The sequence below is a fragment of the Eumetopias jubatus genome, unplaced genomic scaffold, assembly GCF_037043125.1.
Source record: "Eumetopias jubatus isolate StellerSeaLion01/CBP00866 unplaced genomic scaffold, mEumJub1_p1.0 scaffold_3, whole genome shotgun sequence".
NCBI lineage: Eukaryota > Metazoa > Chordata > Mammalia > Carnivora > Otariidae > Eumetopias > Eumetopias jubatus.
Window position 1 is genome coordinate 62,433,112 of NW_028274809.1, and position 18,686 is coordinate 62,451,797.

General features: G+C 38.0%; 1 protein-coding gene across 1 annotated transcript in view; it reads left to right on the forward strand.

Annotated features, from left to right (window-relative positions):
* CFAP210 (cilia and flagella associated protein 210) overlaps window positions 1-18,686 on the forward strand; it is a 33,570-nt gene that overhangs the window by 12,775 nt on the left and 2,109 nt on the right. Inside the window, exons 5-8 of the mRNA XM_028124250.2 lie at window positions 5,429-5,585; window positions 10,825-10,964; window positions 13,640-13,832; window positions 14,538-14,702. Of these exons, the coding sequence (XP_027980051.2) occupies window positions 5,429-5,585; window positions 10,825-10,964; window positions 13,640-13,832; window positions 14,538-14,702 (655 nt within the window). The remainder of the gene's footprint in view (window positions 1-5,428; window positions 5,586-10,824; window positions 10,965-13,639; window positions 13,833-14,537; window positions 14,703-18,686) is intronic.

Below are 18,686 nucleotides of genomic sequence, written 5' to 3' on the forward strand. Positions count from 1 at the left end.
ATTTTAGTATTTAGAAGACACTAATTTTTATGTGCTTAAATCTGTCTCTTTTTGTTATTATGGTTTTGAGTTTTGTATATATATATTTACTTCTCATAGTCACAAATGTCTGAGTAACATAGATATCAATTCTCAAGTTACATGTGTTGCCATATTGTGTAGTCTTCATTTCTTGTAATCCTTAGTAAAAAGAGAAGGGAAACCTCTGGATTTATTGTAATTTTTTTTCTTTGTCAGTGTAGAGACCCAAGGGTTTATGCAAGTTAGGAACAGAGCCATTGGCCGAGGGAGGCAAATAGTTGACCAGTGTGCCACGTTTGAGAAGTCTCTCTTCTGTTGGCTCTTGGGGCTCTGAGATAGTTACAGGTAGCAGACTGATCTCCAGGAAACTGCCTGGCAAGTGCTAACACCTTCACAGGCCATCTACCTACCTATATAACCTTTGCATGTAGATTGTGATCGGGCCACAGGATCCCATTTGCTTGTGGTCTTTCCATGTGCTGCTTAGAGGTTCCAGCAGGTCTAAGGTTTGTTTGAGTTGTTTCTTTGGCTTATCTTCAGTGTAGTCTAGGAGATGTTGATTGGGCTCTGAGGTCAGCTTAAATTCCTTTCCTTTTCATGGTGGGCTCTGTCTTTGTGAATGATGGCCAAGTATTACTTAACTTGACTGTACTCTCAAGTGCCCTTTTTTCGCTGAAATTTCTTGAAAATTCAAGTATAAGTTAAGACTTTGCTTTATTTTATTTCTAGTAGTGATATAAAATTTCTTCCATTCTGTTCGTTGCATTGTGGGGACTTGGGAAGGGAAGGATATTTGACATGTGGGCTTGGGTTGCCAATTTGCAAATTTCCAGAAGTCCTACATCTTAAATTTATTAGGAAACATTCAATTCTGTAATTGAAGACAACAAAGGAAAATTCAAATCTATTATTATAGATTTTTTTAGGCATATGAATTTACAGAATTATCACCAAGTAATATTCTGTTGGTTGTTGATTCATGTGTCAGTTTTATACAATTCAAAATGCGTGTCACTTAATATACTGTAGGAATGGTAATGAGCCCATAAAAAGCCTCTTTAAGTCAACAATAGAACTGGAATACTAACACTGGTATTAACCTGAATAGATACAGAGGACCATATGGTAGAAAAGAGAGGAGGAGAGTTTTCCCCCACTTTCTTGAATAGTAAGAAAGAGTCTATTCAGGGGCACCTGGCTAGCTCGGTAGAGCACACAACTCTTGATCTCATGGTTGTGAGTTTGAGCCCCATGTTGGGTGTGGAGCCCTATTTAAAATTAAAAAGAAAAAAATTTAAAATAAGGGTCTATTGAGGGGAAAAATTTTAAGATAGGCTATTTATTCATTCATTAGCAAATTCATTTATCCAATCATCCATTCATTGTTATAAACATTTATTGGACAATTTCCATTTGCCAGCTACTCTTCTAGTAACTGAAAATGTGAAAGTGAATACAATTTTTTTTTTTAAGAAGTTCACAATCTGGGGAGGAGTTTATAAATATGGAACAAATAATTAGGGTATTAATAGTAGATATTTTGGCAAATATATATATACAGAATGTGTGGAAGCATATAAAATGGACATCTGATCTTGTCTAGAGAGGGGACTAATTTTTAGAAAAGATCAGTTCTAGCACCAAAGTATGAAAACTGAGCAGGAATAAGTCATGCAAATAGTGGGGATGTAGAAGTATTTTAAGCAGAGGAAGTAGCAGGGGTGAAGGCCCAGAAGTAAGTTAGAGTATGGTGGATTTGGGTAACTACAAGTAGTCAAGATGACTATAGTAAGAGGCCTAAGAGAGCAGTGTTAAAGAAGAGATTGGGGAGAGGCAAGGGCCAGGTCATGATGTGCCATGTATCTAAGGTGTGCCAAAATTTGGAATGACTTTCCACTTTGAGAAAAGACCATATTTTAATTCTTTTAATCACAAAGAAATGGAAATTAGAGGATACCAAGAGGCACACTTTTTTGCATGCCCTGGTAATTATATTACCAAGTGCTATTCAGGTATTACCTGGTGGTGATTTAAAATATGTCCACACATTCTTTGATACTCCTCCCTTCAGAGGGTGGAATCTAATTCCTCCCTCCCTTGAGTGCTGGCTATACAAAGTAACTCATTTCCAGTGAAGAGAATGAGTAGAAGTTATGTTGTGTAACATCCTGAGAGAGATTAGGATATAAAAGGCATTGTGGCTTCCTTCTTGTTATCTTGGATCACTCATTCTTGAGGATGCCATGGTGTGAGGACACTCAGGCAGCTCTATGTAGAGGTGCATGCGGCAAGGAGCTGAGGCTTCCTACCAAGAGATATGTAAAAATGGGTTCTCCAGCCTCAGTCAAGCCTTCAGATGTCTACTACTCCAACTAACATCTTGACACAACCTCTGGAGAACCACCCAGCTAAGCTACTCTCAGATTCCTGAGTCTCAGAAATGGTGTGAAATAATAAATGTTTATTATTTTAATCCATTAAATTCAGGGGTAATTACTCAGCAATGGATAACTAAAACACACTGTACAGCTGCTGGCCCTGTGCCTGAAAGTGAGATTTCACACATTTTTAAAACAATCTCTAGGCTGCAGACCTGGGCAGTCTATTCCATTGTTGGGCTTTCAGCAGTATAAGAATCTTCCTGTGGCTCACAGCCCAGTGGGCATAATGAGGATGGGGTAAATGAAGGCCTCTAATGACACCAAAAATCCCCAAATGAAGGGATTTTGAGAATCTTCAGAATCTTAAACATAATTATTATTATTTTTTAAGATTTTATTTATTTATTTGACAGAGAGAGAGCACAAGTAGGCAGAGGGAGAGGGAGAGGCAGACTCTCCGCTGAGCAGGGAGCCGGATGTGGGGCTCGATCCCAGGACCCCAGGATCATGACCTGGGCCAAAGGCAGCCGCTTAACCGACTGAGCCACCCAGGTGCCCCTTAAACATAATTATTGAAAAGAAATTTAACAGTATCTGTAGATTATTATACTGCATATAATTCTGTTTCCTTCTATTGATAGGTAAGCCTTTCTCCGGGAAGGGGCCAATAGACCTTGCTTAAGAACAGCTCACTTAGTTAACTGTTAATCTCATCAGCTTCTCAGAAGGAAAAATCATCATAGGATAGTTTGCATCACTTCCCCCTGGATAAGATCATCTAGAGAAAAAGCAGAGAGAGATATGAGGGCTTAAGTGATCTTCATCCATTCCTAATGATTAAAAACCCATCTTAAATAACTTCCACATTTTTAACTCTAGTTCAGACCACTCCTTTGAGTCCCAGCTTCACATATCCAACTGCCTTTAAGACATCTCCATTTAGAAGTCTCATAGATATAAAAAATCTAAAATGTCTAATATGAAATAAAATTTTGATTCTCCACCTCCACAGTGGACTTTCTAGTGGCACCCTTATCCACTCAGTTGTTCAAATCAGAAACCTAGGAATACACCTCAATTTTTCATGTTCCTTTATTTTCCACAACAGATCTATCAGCAATTGATGTTGGATTTTTTTCTCCAAAATGAATCTTAAAATTACTGCTGTCATCTTAGTCCAGGCCACCTTCATGTCCCAATGGATTATTGCATCAACCCCTTAACTGGCCTCCTGTTCTCTCTTCCTAATTCATCATCCAGAGAGATTTTATTAAAATAAAAATTGATCATATTCTCCCACCTAAAACTTTTCAGTGGCATTCTGTTCATTTAAAAGAAAATGGAAATGATCATCTCCCACAAAGCCTTGTGTGATCTGGCCTCATCTTGTCAACCTCCTTTCCTACCACTCCTTCCCTTCACTTATTCTACTTCTATCATACCAATCTCCCAGGCCTTGAGCACCTGTCAAACCTTTGCTTGCCTCAGGGCCTTCTCACAGGTTTTTCCCACTGGCTGGAATTTTGTTCTCCCATTCTTCATCAGGTGGGTTTCTCACCAGTTCAAAGAATCTTCTTCTAAGAATCTAACAAACTAGATATACAGTAAAATTTTTTTGCAAATCTAGTATTTTTAGGACAATCATAAACCTGGTTTAGCTGTAGCGGCGCCTGGGTGGCTCAGTCGTTAAGCATCTGCTTTCGGCTCAGGTCATGATCCCAGGGTCCTGGGATCGAGCCCCACATCGAGCCCCACATCGGGCTCCCTGCTCAGCGGGAAGCCTGCTTCTCCCTCTCCCACTCCCCCTGCTTGTGTTCCCTCTCTCGCTCTGTCTCTCTCTGTCAAATAAATAAATAAAATCTTTAAAAAATAAAATGACACCTATAAATAAATAAATAAATAAAATCTTAAAAAAAAAAACAACCTGGTTTAGCTGTAGCCGACGGTGACTTTTTTCTTAGCTCCTCCCAAAGAAAGTGGCTGCGGCTCTGAAGCTGCTTACTCTGTACAGATGTATCAGCTGGGGATCTCCTGTCCTGCGCTAGCTTCCTGATACCACATGCGCTTACCAGCTCACCTGTGTGCTCCTCCATGGCCCTGGGGAAGGGGATTTCCCCCTCTGGAGCTGAGCGATGAGACTCCAAGAAAAAATTCTTTTGGATTGGGTGCATATGAAAGAAAGCTTTATTCCTCAGTCTTTTTTTAATGTAAGTGTGTTGTTGATCTACCCTGTGTCTACCTGTTCAGGAAGGAAAAAAATTAGAGACAGCAGATAGAGAATGGCAGTAGAGCAGCCTGCACACTTGATTGGCTGACAAGGATGCACGGGCAAGTAGGCATCTCAGGCTGAGCCGCCTTGCCAGTATGCAGAGGCTTGATTGCCAGATGAGGGCACTCAGAGTTTGCAATAAAGTACTGATGGTGGAAGCTCCTGGTAGTGATGGTGATGGAGCTGGGAAGGTGGGTTGAAGAGGTAGAGCTGGAGCTAAATTTCCCAGATCACAGCCCTGCAGTAAGGAGGGTGCTCAAGGATCTCTGAAGAACTCACAAGTAAGCCCTGTGTGGCTTACCACACAGAAGGCATCAATAGCTACTGAATGTTGGCTAGACGAAGAATGACAGCCAAGGTGGCTAGCCCATTTCCTAAGAGGCTAGACCCGTAGTGCTGAAATTGAGAAACACTAAGGATTAAGGACTTTTCTGTAAAATAATGTCACCATTCCACTATACTGTCATTCACTTACCTAGTTCTTTCTAAAGGAAAGGAACATTTGAATCTAGTATAGGACTTAATTTTGGTCAGGAATGAAACAAATTTTGGAGAAAGGAAAATATTGGCAATTCTGGGCTAACCAAAATTAGATTTGGCTTTAATTACTGCTTTTTATATATCTGTTCTTGTCCCCAAAGAAATTCACAAATTTCCCCACAGCTTCAAATCATCCCAGGTAAGAATCTAATTCATTTCTTCAAAATATAACCTATTTTTCTGCTTTGCTCTCAATTTGGTTATGTTTTTACTTTAGAATCAAGGAACATAAAGAGGAAGAAGAAAGAAGGAGAAAACATGAAGAAAAGGATGCTAAGGAAATAAAGCGACAAAATGCATTATACGAAATAGAAATGAGGAAAAAACTAGAAAAGAAAAAAGAAGAGATAAATGAAAGCAGAAGACTGTTTTCTGTAAGTTAAAAATACAGCATTTATTCAAAAAATGTATAAAGTCCAGGGGCACCTGGGTGGCTTAGTCGGTTAAGCGTCTGCCTTCGGCTCAGGTCATGATCCCAGGGTCCTGGGATTGCGTCTCACATCAGGCTCTCTGCTCAGCGGGGAGCCTGCTTCTCCTCCCTCTGCCTGCTGCTCTGCCTACTTGTGATCTCTCTCTCTCTCTCTGTCAAATAAATAAATAAAATCTTTAAAATATGTATAAAGTCCAATGCATGACTTTTAATATATTTTTTATAAATAATTGTGGAGTAGAAAACAATTTGTCATTAGGTTGGGTTTCTAACTGTACTTTTGGGGGAGCTCTATTTGCTATGGATTTATGTGGATGTGCTCTCATGCATGAACAAGAAAGAAAAGAATGAGACTTTTTTTTCAAGTAAATACATTTTCACATCCTTTTTTTAAAGATTTTATTTATTTATTTGAGAGAAAGAGAGCACAAGCAGGGTGAGGGGCAGAGGGAGAAGCAGACTCTCCACTGAGCAGGGAGCCTGATGCGGGGTTCAGTCCCAAGACTCCAGGATCATGACCTGAACCGAAGGTAGATGTTTAACCAACTGAACCACCCAGGCGCCCCACATCTTCTTATCCTTTAAATGAGAGTTGTGAGCAATGAATCGGGTGATGTGTGTTCCGTGTCTGCTGCACTGTTAATAAGTGCTCAATAAATGTAATAGTTATTTTGTGCCTGTTGCAACTCACTTTATTTTGTAATTTTTACATTTTTTTAAAGATTTTATTTATTTGACATAGAGAGATACAGCGAGAGAGGGAACAAAAGCAGGGGGAGTGGGAGAGGGAGAAGCAGGCTTCTCGCCAAGCAGGGAGCCGGATGCAGGGCTCGATCCCAGGACCCTGGGATCATGACCTGAGCTGAAGGCAGACACTTAACAACTGGGCCACCCAGGCACCCCTAATTTTTACATTCTTTTCTTTAAAATTAGTTTTTATTCTTAAGTAATACATGCATAGAATTTAAACATCAAACACCACCAAAAGGCTTAAAAGAAGAGTAGCAGTTCTTTGCTTTCCCCTTCTGCTTCAGGGAGACAGCCACTTCCAGGTTCTCTTAGTTGTTTGTTCTGATATGAAATTATATTCTAAATTATCTGCATATTTAAAAAATATATCAAGTTCTAAAGATTTGTGTCTTGATTTATCAATTTTAGACATTGTCTCTCTGGCCTGGTAGTTGAGGATTTAGCTCTTTTCTAATGCTGTCCCCTTCCCATTCTCCCCTTCCCCTGAAATAATTATGTCACAATTTTAGCTAAATCATTATTATTATATAAATATTGTTCTCTGAAGAGCCAAGTAATATACCATGATTATATTTCTTTGCTTGCATAAATGTTTTTCTGTGATTAAAATAATTGTGTATTTGCTTTGATGACTATATACCTTAGTTTTTTCCCATATGTTCTCTAAGTTGTCAAATGTATATTGATACTAGTTTTCAAATATTCATCTAAGTAATATTAAATTATCTATGTTCTTGATTTTCTTAGAGCTCCCCTATGCAAGTCCTCCATCCTTCTCTGGGCCTCCTGCCCAGCTGTCATTCTGGGACTTCCCTGGGTCACTTTCCTGGGCTGCAGTTCCCATTTCCTGAATTCCATGCCTTCCTTTTTCTTAGCTTACTTCTTCATCTTACTGAAATACATCTTCAAGTAACTTCCTAAGAAAGGGTATACAGATCAATTTTTAAAATTCTTACTTGAAAAGGTTGTCATTTGGGGCGCCTGGGTGGCTCAGTTGGTTAAGCCGCTGCCTTCGGCTCAGGTCATGATCCCAGGGTCCTGGGATCGAGCCCCACATCGGGCTCCCTGCTCATGCAGGAAGCCTGCTTCTCCCTCTGCCTGCCGCTCCCCCTGCTTGTGCTCTCTCCCTCTATCTCTGTGTGTCAAATAAATAAATAAAATCTTAAAAAAAAAAAAAATTTAAAGAAAAGGTTGTCATTTAAAGTCATATTTGCTTTATGGTTTGACTGGATATAGAATTTTGGTTCAGAATTCAGAATTTTGTATTCATTGTTTCATGATCATCTGACTTCCAGTATTGCTGTTGAGAAGTATGATGCCATTTAGGTTTTTCAGCCTATTTATGTGATCTGTTGTATTTTATTTTTCTCTCTCTTTCTGAAAGATTTCTGGGTCATTTTTATTTCACAGGGACATACTTTGGTATAGTTCTTTTTTATTATTTTGCTGAGCATTCAGTTGATGCTTTCAATCTGGAAACATATATTCCTTTCATCCTGGAAATTCTTCTTATTTTATTTCTTGTATAATCTTCCATTTTGTCTCTTCTGTTCTAGAACCCCTGTGATACACATTGGACTTTCTGAATTGATGCTGTAATTAAAAAAAAACTTTTCTCATTTTTTTACTTAGGGGAAGGCTCAAAGGTAATAGTACTTTAAATAAATTAAAACTTTGAAGTGCAGAGTAGTCATTCCAAGGCTGATATGGCAACTCCAGAATCAACAGGGACTGAAATGGCTTCTCTTTTTTTGCTTTGCTATTCTTGGAACATAGATGGCTTCTGTCCTCAAAGTTGCCCCATGGCCCTGAATGGCTGCTGGAGCTCTTGCCCTCATATCCACATTCTAGGCAGCAAGAAGGACAAAAAAGAATGCCCAACTATCTATTCTCCTTTTAAGGAACATTTCCAGAAGTTTCACTTAACGATTTCCACTAAATCTCATTGGTCATAATTAGACATACTTAGCTGAAAAGAAAGCTTGGAAATACAATCTTTTTAGATGAGCATGTTGCCACTCTGAACAAAATCTGGGTCCTGCTGCTAATGCAAAAAAGAAGAAAGAATCTTGGGTAGGCAATTAATTGTTCCTGCCATTTTTGGTTTTTGTTTGACTCTGAGAGTTATTCTCAACTTTGTCTTTTAAACTTTCTATTGAATTTTAAATTTAGCTACCAAGGGGTACCTGGGTGGCTCAGTCGGTTAAGCATCCAGCTCTTGATTTCGGCTTAGGTCATAATCTCAGGGTCATGGAATTGAGCCCCGAGTCGGGCTCCATGCTCAGCACAGAGTTTGCTTGAGATTCTCTCTCTCCCTCTGCCTCTGTTCCTCCCTGTTTCCTTGCTCTCTCTCTCTCAAATAAATACATAAATCTTAAAAAAAATAAAATAAGCTACCAAATTAAGCTACCAATTAGCTACCAAAGTTTTAATTTCCAAGAGTTTTACCTGTAATGCTATTGTTCCTTTTGCATAAAATCTTATTCTTGTTTCATGGATGCAATATGTTTATCTCTCCAAGACACTTTGGAATGGGACAGACGTTTGAATGCTAACTCTGCCACGAACTAGCAATGTGACCTTGAGCTGAGGCTTTCAACTTTTAAAAATGAGAATTAACTTTGTGTTAATTAACTCTGTTCTTTCCTATGAAAAAACAATCTGTTTGAACATTACAATAAACTTAGAAAAAAACCAGCAAAATAAAACTTTTAAGAAATCATTCAAAACAATCACCTTTAACAGTTTGATATTGTTATTAGCGTTTCATGTTGACTAATGCTTCTCCTAACCAGATTATGGGCTTTTAAAAGTAATAGCCATAAGATAGGAGAGTACTTAAGAATGCTAGATGCGTAGTAGACCCTGAGTTATAAATATATTGGAAGATAAAGTGTTGCATCTTCACTAGAATTGGTTTCTACTTACAGTAACTAAATACACTAATATCTATATATCCAGACTATTGTGTTCAAAGGCACCTATTTTTATGATGGCTAACTCAGGCTGGAGTCATGGAATATATGCTGATATGAACAGATTTTTATTTTGAAAAATAATGACCTATATCAAAATGTTTTGTTAGACTATATATCTGTATCTTTTCTTGTGTATATGGGAAAAGAAAGTCTGGACAAGAAACTAGTTTCACAGTGATCAAGTCTGGTGGAGGAATTGGGAATATAGGGAGACAGACAGTGGATGGGGAAGGAAGGACACTTTATACCGTGTATTATTTAAATACTTTTAATTTGTGTACCATAGAAGTATATTAACTATTTAAACATTAAATGAAAATTGATGAAAATATTTAATGTATTTTTTCTGATTATAGAATTTTTTTTAAAAGATTTTTTTTTTTATTTATTTGACAGAGACACAGCGAGAGAGGGAACACAAGCAGGGGGAGTGGGAGAGGGAGAAGCAGGCTTCCCGTGGAGCAGGGAGCCCAATGCAGCGGCTCGATCCCAGGACCCCGGGATCACGACCTGAGCCGAAGGCAGACGCTTAGCGACTGAGCCACCCAGGCACCCCTGATTATAGAATTTTTTAAAGATTTATTTTTTTAAAGATTTTATTTATGAGAGAGAGAGAGAGCGCGCGCAAGTGAGGGGAGGGGCAGAGGGAGAAGCAGACTGCCTTCTGAGCAGGGAGCCTGACCTGGGCTTGATCCCAGGACCCTGAGATCTTGACCTGAGCCAAAGGCAGACAGTTAACTGAGCCACCCAGGTGCCCCTTATTTATTTATTTGAGAGAGAGAGAGAGAAAGCACAGGGAGGGGCAGAAGCGGGTGGGCAGAGGGAGAGGAAGAGCATCTCAGGCAGACTCCTTGCTGAGTATGGAGCCCAATGTGAGGCTCGATCTCACAACCCTGAGATCATGACCCCCGCCGAAACCGAAACCTGCCTAACTGACTGAGCCACCAAGGCTCCCCTAGAATTATTTTTAATTACATATTTTAAAGAAATGAGATATTTGAAAGGAAATACAGAAAAGCATTAAGATGAAAAGTCACATATATAATCTCATACCCCAGAGATAACTATTAACATTTGATATATTTCTTCCAATAGTATATAGATTATAAACTTGTACCCATATATGTTTGCAAAACTGAAATTTGCTGTGTAGTATTTTATATTCTCCTTTCCCCCCACTTACCCATTATATTATTTGTATCTTCCCATATCATTGAGAGTATAATTTAACCGTTTCTTCATTATTAAAGATTTAGAGGTTTCCAATTTTTCACTCTTATAAATAACTTTGGGATAAAGTACATGGTACATAAAGCTTAATGCGTATCTCTGATTGTTTCTTTAGGATAAATTCCCAAGAGAGAAATAACTTGGACCATTTGATAAGTTCTTATTAGATATTCATATGTTGAAAGATATTTTTCTTTGTGATAATACACAGTTTTTTCCCCCAAGGAACATATGAATGACAAAAATATCATCAAAGCTGTAGAACAGCAGCAGCAAGAGGAGGAAGATGAAAAGATTAGAAAATTTATCAAAGCAAAAAAGCGTCTTACACAAATAGGGAAAGAAAAAGAAGCTGAAACACACAGGTAAGCTTTTAAAAGTAATTCATATAATTAATAAAGTACTATCTGAAATTATTATAAATCAGAAGTTGTGATATGAGAGGAGTTTTTAAGAATAAGTCATTATAGGGCATCTGGCTGGCTCAGTCGGTTAAGTGTCTGCCTTTGGCTCAGGTCGTGATCCTGGGGTCCTGGAGAGCCTGCTTCTCCCTCTGCCTCTCACTCTCTCTCTCTCTCTCTCACATAAATAAATAAATTAAATGTTTTGGGATGCCTGGGTGGCTCAGTCGGTTAAGCGTCTGCCTTCGGCTCAGGTCATGATCCCAGGGTCCTGGGATCGAGCCCCGCATCGGGCTCCCTGCTCTGCGGGGAGCCTGCTTCTCCCTCTGCTTGTGCACTCTCTCTCACAAATAAAGAAATAAAATCTTTAAAAAAAATCTTTAAAAAAAAGAGTAAGTCATTATATATAACTAGGGCATTTAGTGACATGATGATTTCAGAGTTAGGTTTCCCTTGGAATATCAAGGACATCTATCTGGTGGTCGGTTGGAAATAGTGAAATCTCTGCTGTAGGGGAGGGATATGAGCTAGAAATAGCTTTGTGAGCCATTGATATATAAGTGGTAGTTGGAACTGTGGATACAGCTGAGCTCACCTGTGGTGAGTAGGTAAGAAATGAAGGTGAGCAGCCATTGATGTTAGATCAATAGAGGGATTATATGAGATTTTTAAAGATTTATGTATTTATTTTAGAGAGAGTGGGGGGGCACAGGGAGGGAGAGTCTTAAGAAGACTGCACTGAGTGTGGAGCCCAACAGGGAGCTTGATCTCATGACCCTGAGATCACAATGTGAGCAGAAACCAAGAGGTGGACACTTAACTGATTGTGCCACTCAGGTGCCCCTTAATGAGATTTGAAAAATGAAATGTCAGATATGGAGGTCATTGCTTACCTTAGTGATAAGTTTGGGATGAGGTCAGAGAGAGGAGGCCAGTTTCAGTACACTGTGTTTCTGTCTACATTCCACTTTTGCCTTGTGCAGAGCGTTCCAATGGCTTTATATCATCTGTAGAGTATTTACTAAGGCCCATAAGGCTCTCCGTCATCCTAATTCCCAGCTGACCCCAGCCTCATCTCTTGGACTTTATCTTGTACTATTCTCTCCTTCTTTGCCTCCTCATCACTCACACTGGACTTCTCCTGTACCCTCTCTGGGGAATGCTGAGCTCCCTAAACTCTTTCAAAAGGATCATTACTCAGATGTTGCCTTCTCAGTGAGGCCTTCCCTGACTACCTTAATTAAAATTACAGCCCCGCCCCCCACATTGCTTATCTGTTTAATTGCTTACTTTTTCCTCATTGCGTGATATAACACCATTTTAATTATTTACTTTGTTCACTATCCCTCTACCCCAGCTGTAATGAAAGTTCTAGAAGAACAGAGATTTTTAATCTTTTTGTTTACTATTATATCCCCAGCACCTGGAATAATGTCTGGAACATAGTAGGCAATCAATAAAAGTGTTTAGAATATTGTTCTTGAAAGTCTAGATGCAATGTCACCTTTCCCATGAAGCCTTCCTTTTTACTCATCTGCCTATATCACTTTCTAGCTTTCTCATTGGCATGTATCACCCTTTGCCATGTATTGTTATTTGCTTAAATGTCTTTTCTCCACTTTAGACTGTAATTTCCTTGGGATATGCACTGTGTCCTTTCTTAACCAACTGAGCCACCCAGGCGCCCTGCACTGTGTCCTTTCTTATCATTTCTCCCACATTGCTTTGCAAATTCATTCCATAAATTAGTGAATCTGTCACATCTAAATTTGAAAGTATTTTTTGCCCAATCCTAAATGAAAATGCCCCTATTCCTTTAACAAATACCTAGTTATGGTTAATGATGTGCCAGTCACCATGCTTGGCTCTGAACTGGAGAGAGGACTTACCCATTCTCTGAGCTCAGGAATCTCATAGTGTAAAAGGACGTTGTCTACCTTCATATAAATAGATGAAGTCAATAAAGTGCTATGAATAAATTATAAACAGACTATATAGTAAGAGGATGGATTTATTCAGGATTTGGTAACTTTTACTAGATATTTTTGAGGTTTCATTTAAAGAAAGGCTGTTGATTTATTTTATAACCTAAGCCTCCAATGTTAGAGTAAGCAGGGTATCCGATTAAGTATTTTGAAAATTTTTTCATTGTGAGAATTTTAATACTTTATTTCCTACATGCATGCACGCATACACACGCATGTACACAAGATATTAAATGTATTACTTTAAAATATGCTGTATTCTAAAAATAAAAGTATTAAAAATAGTTTCCACTTAAAATAATCAGTACATATAAGGAGCATTGGGGCTCCTTTCAGTTTTGTAAAAAACTATAAATTATCTGATTTTTTTTTAAGATTTTATTTATTTGACAGAGAAATAGAGAGAGAACACAAGTAGACAGAGTGGCAGGCAGAGGGAGAGGGAGAGGGAGAAGCAGGCTGTCAGCTGAGCAAGGAGCCCGATGTGGGGCTTGATCCTGGGACCTCTGGGATCATGACCTGAGCCGAAGGTAGCTGATTAACTGACTGAGCCACCCAGGTGCCCCTAAAATATCTGATTTCTAATGAAATTATATTGGCTCCATAACAAATCTATTCATGAAGATTTAACAAGTGATGGTTATTTTGTTATAGGCTAATGGAAGAAAGGAGAGAAAGAATAAATAACGTGCTGAGTGAACTGATAAAAGAGAAACTTGACAATGAAGATTTGATTATTGCTAGAGATACTGCAGAAGCTGAGGCTGAATGGGAAAAAAGAGAAAAAGAAAAATATGAAAAAAACAAAGCAGAATTAAAAGCGATTGCAGAATATAGAGCTGTTGTGGTAAGCAATTCAATTACGACAAATAAAAATTAAAAAAAATTTTTAAGTCCTTTCCACTGTAGTTTCCATTCCCTCTCCCTCTCTGACAAAAAACTAGCAAAGATTTGAAAAACAATGTATGAGTTATCTTCCTATATTCTTGAAATCAGACCATGTTTAATTTCTAACAGAAGATCACATGATAATCAATTACAAATAAGATATTGATAGACACAAAATAATCTCTTCTGTTTCAGAACCATCTGAAGTGCAAAAATTGTTATTCACTTAATATACATTTGAGTGTTTTTAAGACTAACCAAATAAAAATTACCCATTTCTGTATTTCTTAATCCTTCAGATAATCCTTATCTCCTACATAATTGACTGTCGTAACATTTAATTTGGATAGTTTATAAACATTATAGCAGTAAATTTTTTACCTACAAATATTCCCCTACCTTGAGAAGATCTTGCTATTCTGTTCTTGTATTTTATTTTTTAAACCAGTATCACTCAAGTTTTCATTGTGTGTTTCCTGTTATTTGGGAAATAGAACAAAACCAAAGTAAACTGATCATGTGGGAATCAGCCCAGGTACCTGTAACTTCTGCCCCTGTATTGCTCCAGGCTTTCTGCTTGGAGCTTTCTAACTGTGCTTTATTAGAGAGCACTGGTTGATTAAAAAAAAAAAAAAATTGTTTCCCTTTGCTTTTTAACATCTAGATGAAAAATAAAGAGGAAGAAGAAAGACAGAGGAAACTAGAGGATAAAGAACAATTGCTGGCTATCCTGAAAGCAGATCGGATTTTCCAGGAGCATGAAAAGGAGAAAAAACGCAAAGCTGATAAAGAACGACAAGAAGTTCGAGATGCCCATATTCAGCAAATGGTAATTATTCTTAAATGTTTATACTTATTTTAACAGTAAATATGTAATGTAGAGTTGATGCTAGTTTTCTGTTTCCCGAGTGGTTTCATCTGTCAAATAAGATCAAATGATCATTATGGATATGACATAATAAAATACATAAAAAATGTGAAGTTAATTTCTCTTTTTATAGGTATTGAAGTTCCCATACTAGGTTTATGTCTTTTGCACAAATATTTATCCTTCTTCAGTGTCTATTGTGCTTTAGTAAATATTAAAGAAAATGCAATTGCATACAGCAGGCCATGATGCTTATCTTCTTCATTTTACTTTTTTCCCCCTCTTTATAACTATAGGCCAGAGATTATGTTGATTGGGATCTCATAGGTTTCAGAGTTGGGGTGATAGGGGTGCCAGAGATTTTAGAACACATATAGAGGACCTGGCATCCAATCATTTATGACTTAAATCTGTTTTCCAAAATGGCTATACCATTTTCCATTCCTACCAGCAACATATGCAAGGACAAACTGTTCCACATCCTCATCAACACTTGCTTTTGTTATCCTTTAATTTGAACTATTTCTAGCATAGTGATATCTCATGGGGTTGTTTTGCATTTCTCTAATGACTAAAGATTTTGAAGATCTTTTCATGTCCTTTATAGACATTTGTGTGCCTTCTTTTATGAAGTATGTATTCAGATCTTTTGCCATTTATTCATTTGAGTTGGTTGGGTTTTTTAAAATTTTATTTATTTGAGAGAGAGAGAGCACAAGCAGAGGGAACAGCAGAGGGAGAGAAAGAAGCAGACTCCCCGCTGAGCAGGGAGTTTGATGTGGGGCTCCATCCCAGAACCCTGGGATCATGTCCTGAGCTGAAGGCGAGTTAACCACCCAAGTACCCTGGGTTGTTTGTTTTATTATTGTGTTTTAACATTTTTTTTTAATGTGGTAGAATATACATAACATAAAATTTGCCATTTTAACCGTTTTTCAGTGTACCAGTTCAGGGCCATTAAGTGCATTTACTCTCACCACTATCCATCTCCATAACTTTTTCATTATCCTACACTGCAATTCTGTACCTTTTCATTCCCCCATTCCCCCAGTCCCTGGTGACCACTATTCTACTTTCTGTTTCTATGAATTTGAATATTCCAGGTACCTCATGTTAGTGGAATCATATTTGTCTTTTTGTATCTGTATTATTTTACTAATGTCTTCAAGACTCATCCATGTTGCAGCATGTGTCAGAATTTCCTCTTTTTATTAAGGCTGAATAATATTCCATTGTATGTATATACCCCATTCTGTTTATACATCCATCCATCCATGGACATTTGAGCTGTTTCCATCTTTTGGCTATTGTGAATAATACTTCTGTGGATATTGGTATGCAAGTGTCTGTTGAGTCCTGCTTGTTTTTATACACAGAAATAGAATTGCCAGATCATATGGTAATTCTAGGTTTAACTTTTTTAAGAACCACTGTACTATTTTTTTAAAGATTTTATTTATTTTGAGAGAGAAAGAGAGTACAAGTGGGGGGAGGGGCAGAGGGAGAGAGAGGATCCCAAGCAGATTCCACACTGGACATGGAGCTCTACCTAGGGCTCAATCCCACAACCCTGAGATCATGACCTGAGCTGAAATCAAGAGTCAGACACTTAACCGACTGAGCTGCCCAGGTGCCCCTTGAATGACCATACTGTTTTCTATAAAGCTATACCACTTAACATTCCCACCAGCAATATTCAAGGGTTTCAATTTCTCTGAATACTCAATATTTGTTCTGTTCTGGGTTTGTTGTTGATGGTTTTGTTGTTGTTTATAATAGCCATCGTAATAGGTTTGAAGTGGGTTTCACTTGTGGTTTTCATTTGCATTTCCCTAGTGATGAGTGATATTGAGCATCTTTTCATGTTTCTTGGCCATTTCTCTTCAGCCTGAAGACTTCCATTAGCATGTTTTATAGTGCAGGTGGGTTAGCAATAAATTATTTATGTGTTTGTGGAAATGTCTTTGTCTTCATTTCATTGAGTATAGAATTACTGGATATCATTCTTTCCCAGCCCTTTGAATATATTGTTCCATCATCTTTGGCCTTCATTGTTTATCATTAGCAATCTGCTGTTAATCATATTGTTGGTCCCCTGAATGTGATGCATCATTTTTCTCTTGCTGGTTTCAACAATTTCTTTACTTTTGGTTTTCAGCAGATTGACAGTTTGACAGTCAACCAGTAATGTGGGTGGAGTTTACGTTCAGTTCAGTGATGTTAAGACAGTGATGCTTTTATCCCTGCCGCACAAGCTATGTGTGGGTTGAGGATGTTATTCCTAAGAACAGCAAATTCACAATTTCCCCCAGGCTTTTAATTTTTGCTAAGCTCCCTGGGGTCTCTTGTGTGAATGTGTAGTTTATCAATGAGACAAGGATGTCCATAGAGTTTATTATTTCAGCCCTTCTATGCCTATCTCACTTCCAGAATCTCCCCCTTAAATTTCTAGCTGCTTTGCTACTCAATCCAAATGGAATCTGTCATCATTGTCCAGCAAATCTGCAAGTTTTCACCACCTGAGCTGGAGGAGCTGGAGGGATAGCAATATCCCCCAGAAAAGCTTGCAGTTCTTACCTGATTTAGTAGCAGTTTTTCATGAAAACACATTTCTCAAGTGGTTGCTTATACATGATCATTTAATAGTGCTTTGAAATGAGAATTTAAACTTGTTTTTATAGAGGGGAAATGACCAACCTCCTCATGTAGCCATTGCCAGAAGTAGGATCTGCCATATTATTTTGAAGCAAATCCCAGGTATCTTTTTATCAATGCAGTATATATCTCTCAAAACTCAGGGACTCTTTACAAATTTACATAATCACAATTCCATTATTACATCTAAACCAATTAATGTTCAGTCTTTAAATTTCCTTTAAATTATCTCGTATTTTTTTTAGTTTGTTGGTTTTTAAAAAAATTTTTTAAGTAGACTCCATGCCCAATGTGGGACTTGAACTCAAGACCCTGAGATCAGAAGTCACATGCTTTATGGACTAAGCCAGCCAGGCACCCCTTAGTTTGTTTTAATCAGGATCAAATAAGGTCCATATATTCTATTTGGTTGTATGTCTTTCAAGTCTCTTATCTAACACTCCTCCTCCACCCCTCTCTTCTTAAGTTCTCCCTTCTTGTCTTTTATTGTTTTCCAATTTATTTGTTGAGGGGTTTTACTGGTTTACAGGGTTTGTCTTTTAGAATTACTACAGTCAGATTTTTATGGTTGAACCCCTGTTGTGTAGTTTGTTTCCTGCGTTTCAGGTAAAATCTAGTTGAGGTCAGATTCAGGTTCAAATCTTTGGTGAAAATTAGTCTTACATGGTGTTGTATACTTCCATCAGAAGGCACATGGTGACGTTGTCACTTTCTGTGACATGAACAGCCTTTGATGACTATTGCCTAGATCTCTCAGTTCATGAGGTGGCAAGATATTGATAGTCTTTCATTTCTTCTTACTCATTTGCTCAAGTCTTCAAAGAACTTTTCATGATCAACAATTTCGTTTCCCTGAGGTACAGTTTTTAAAGAAAAGACAGAATAAATACTTGATCCCCTCCCTTTATCTTCCAGTATTCAAAATAATTAGCATCTCCTAAAGATGCTTGTTATTTCCCCCCATCTGTTACAATTTTTAGGAATTTAAAACAATATATTTTTAAAGATTTTTATTTATTTATTTGAGAGAGAGAGAACGAGAGACAGAGAGCATGAGAGGGAAGAGGGTCAGAGGGAGAAGCAGACTCCCTGCTGAGCAGGGAGCCCGATGTGGGACTCAATCCCGGGACTCCAGGATCATGACCTGAGCCGAAGGCAGTTGCTTAACCAACTGAGCCACCCAGGCGCCCCGGAATTTAAAACAATATTTTAAAAGTTTCTTTATAAATCTACTTATGCTTAATGCAATCAAAATTGAGGCATCAATCATATGATCCATTATACTAATCC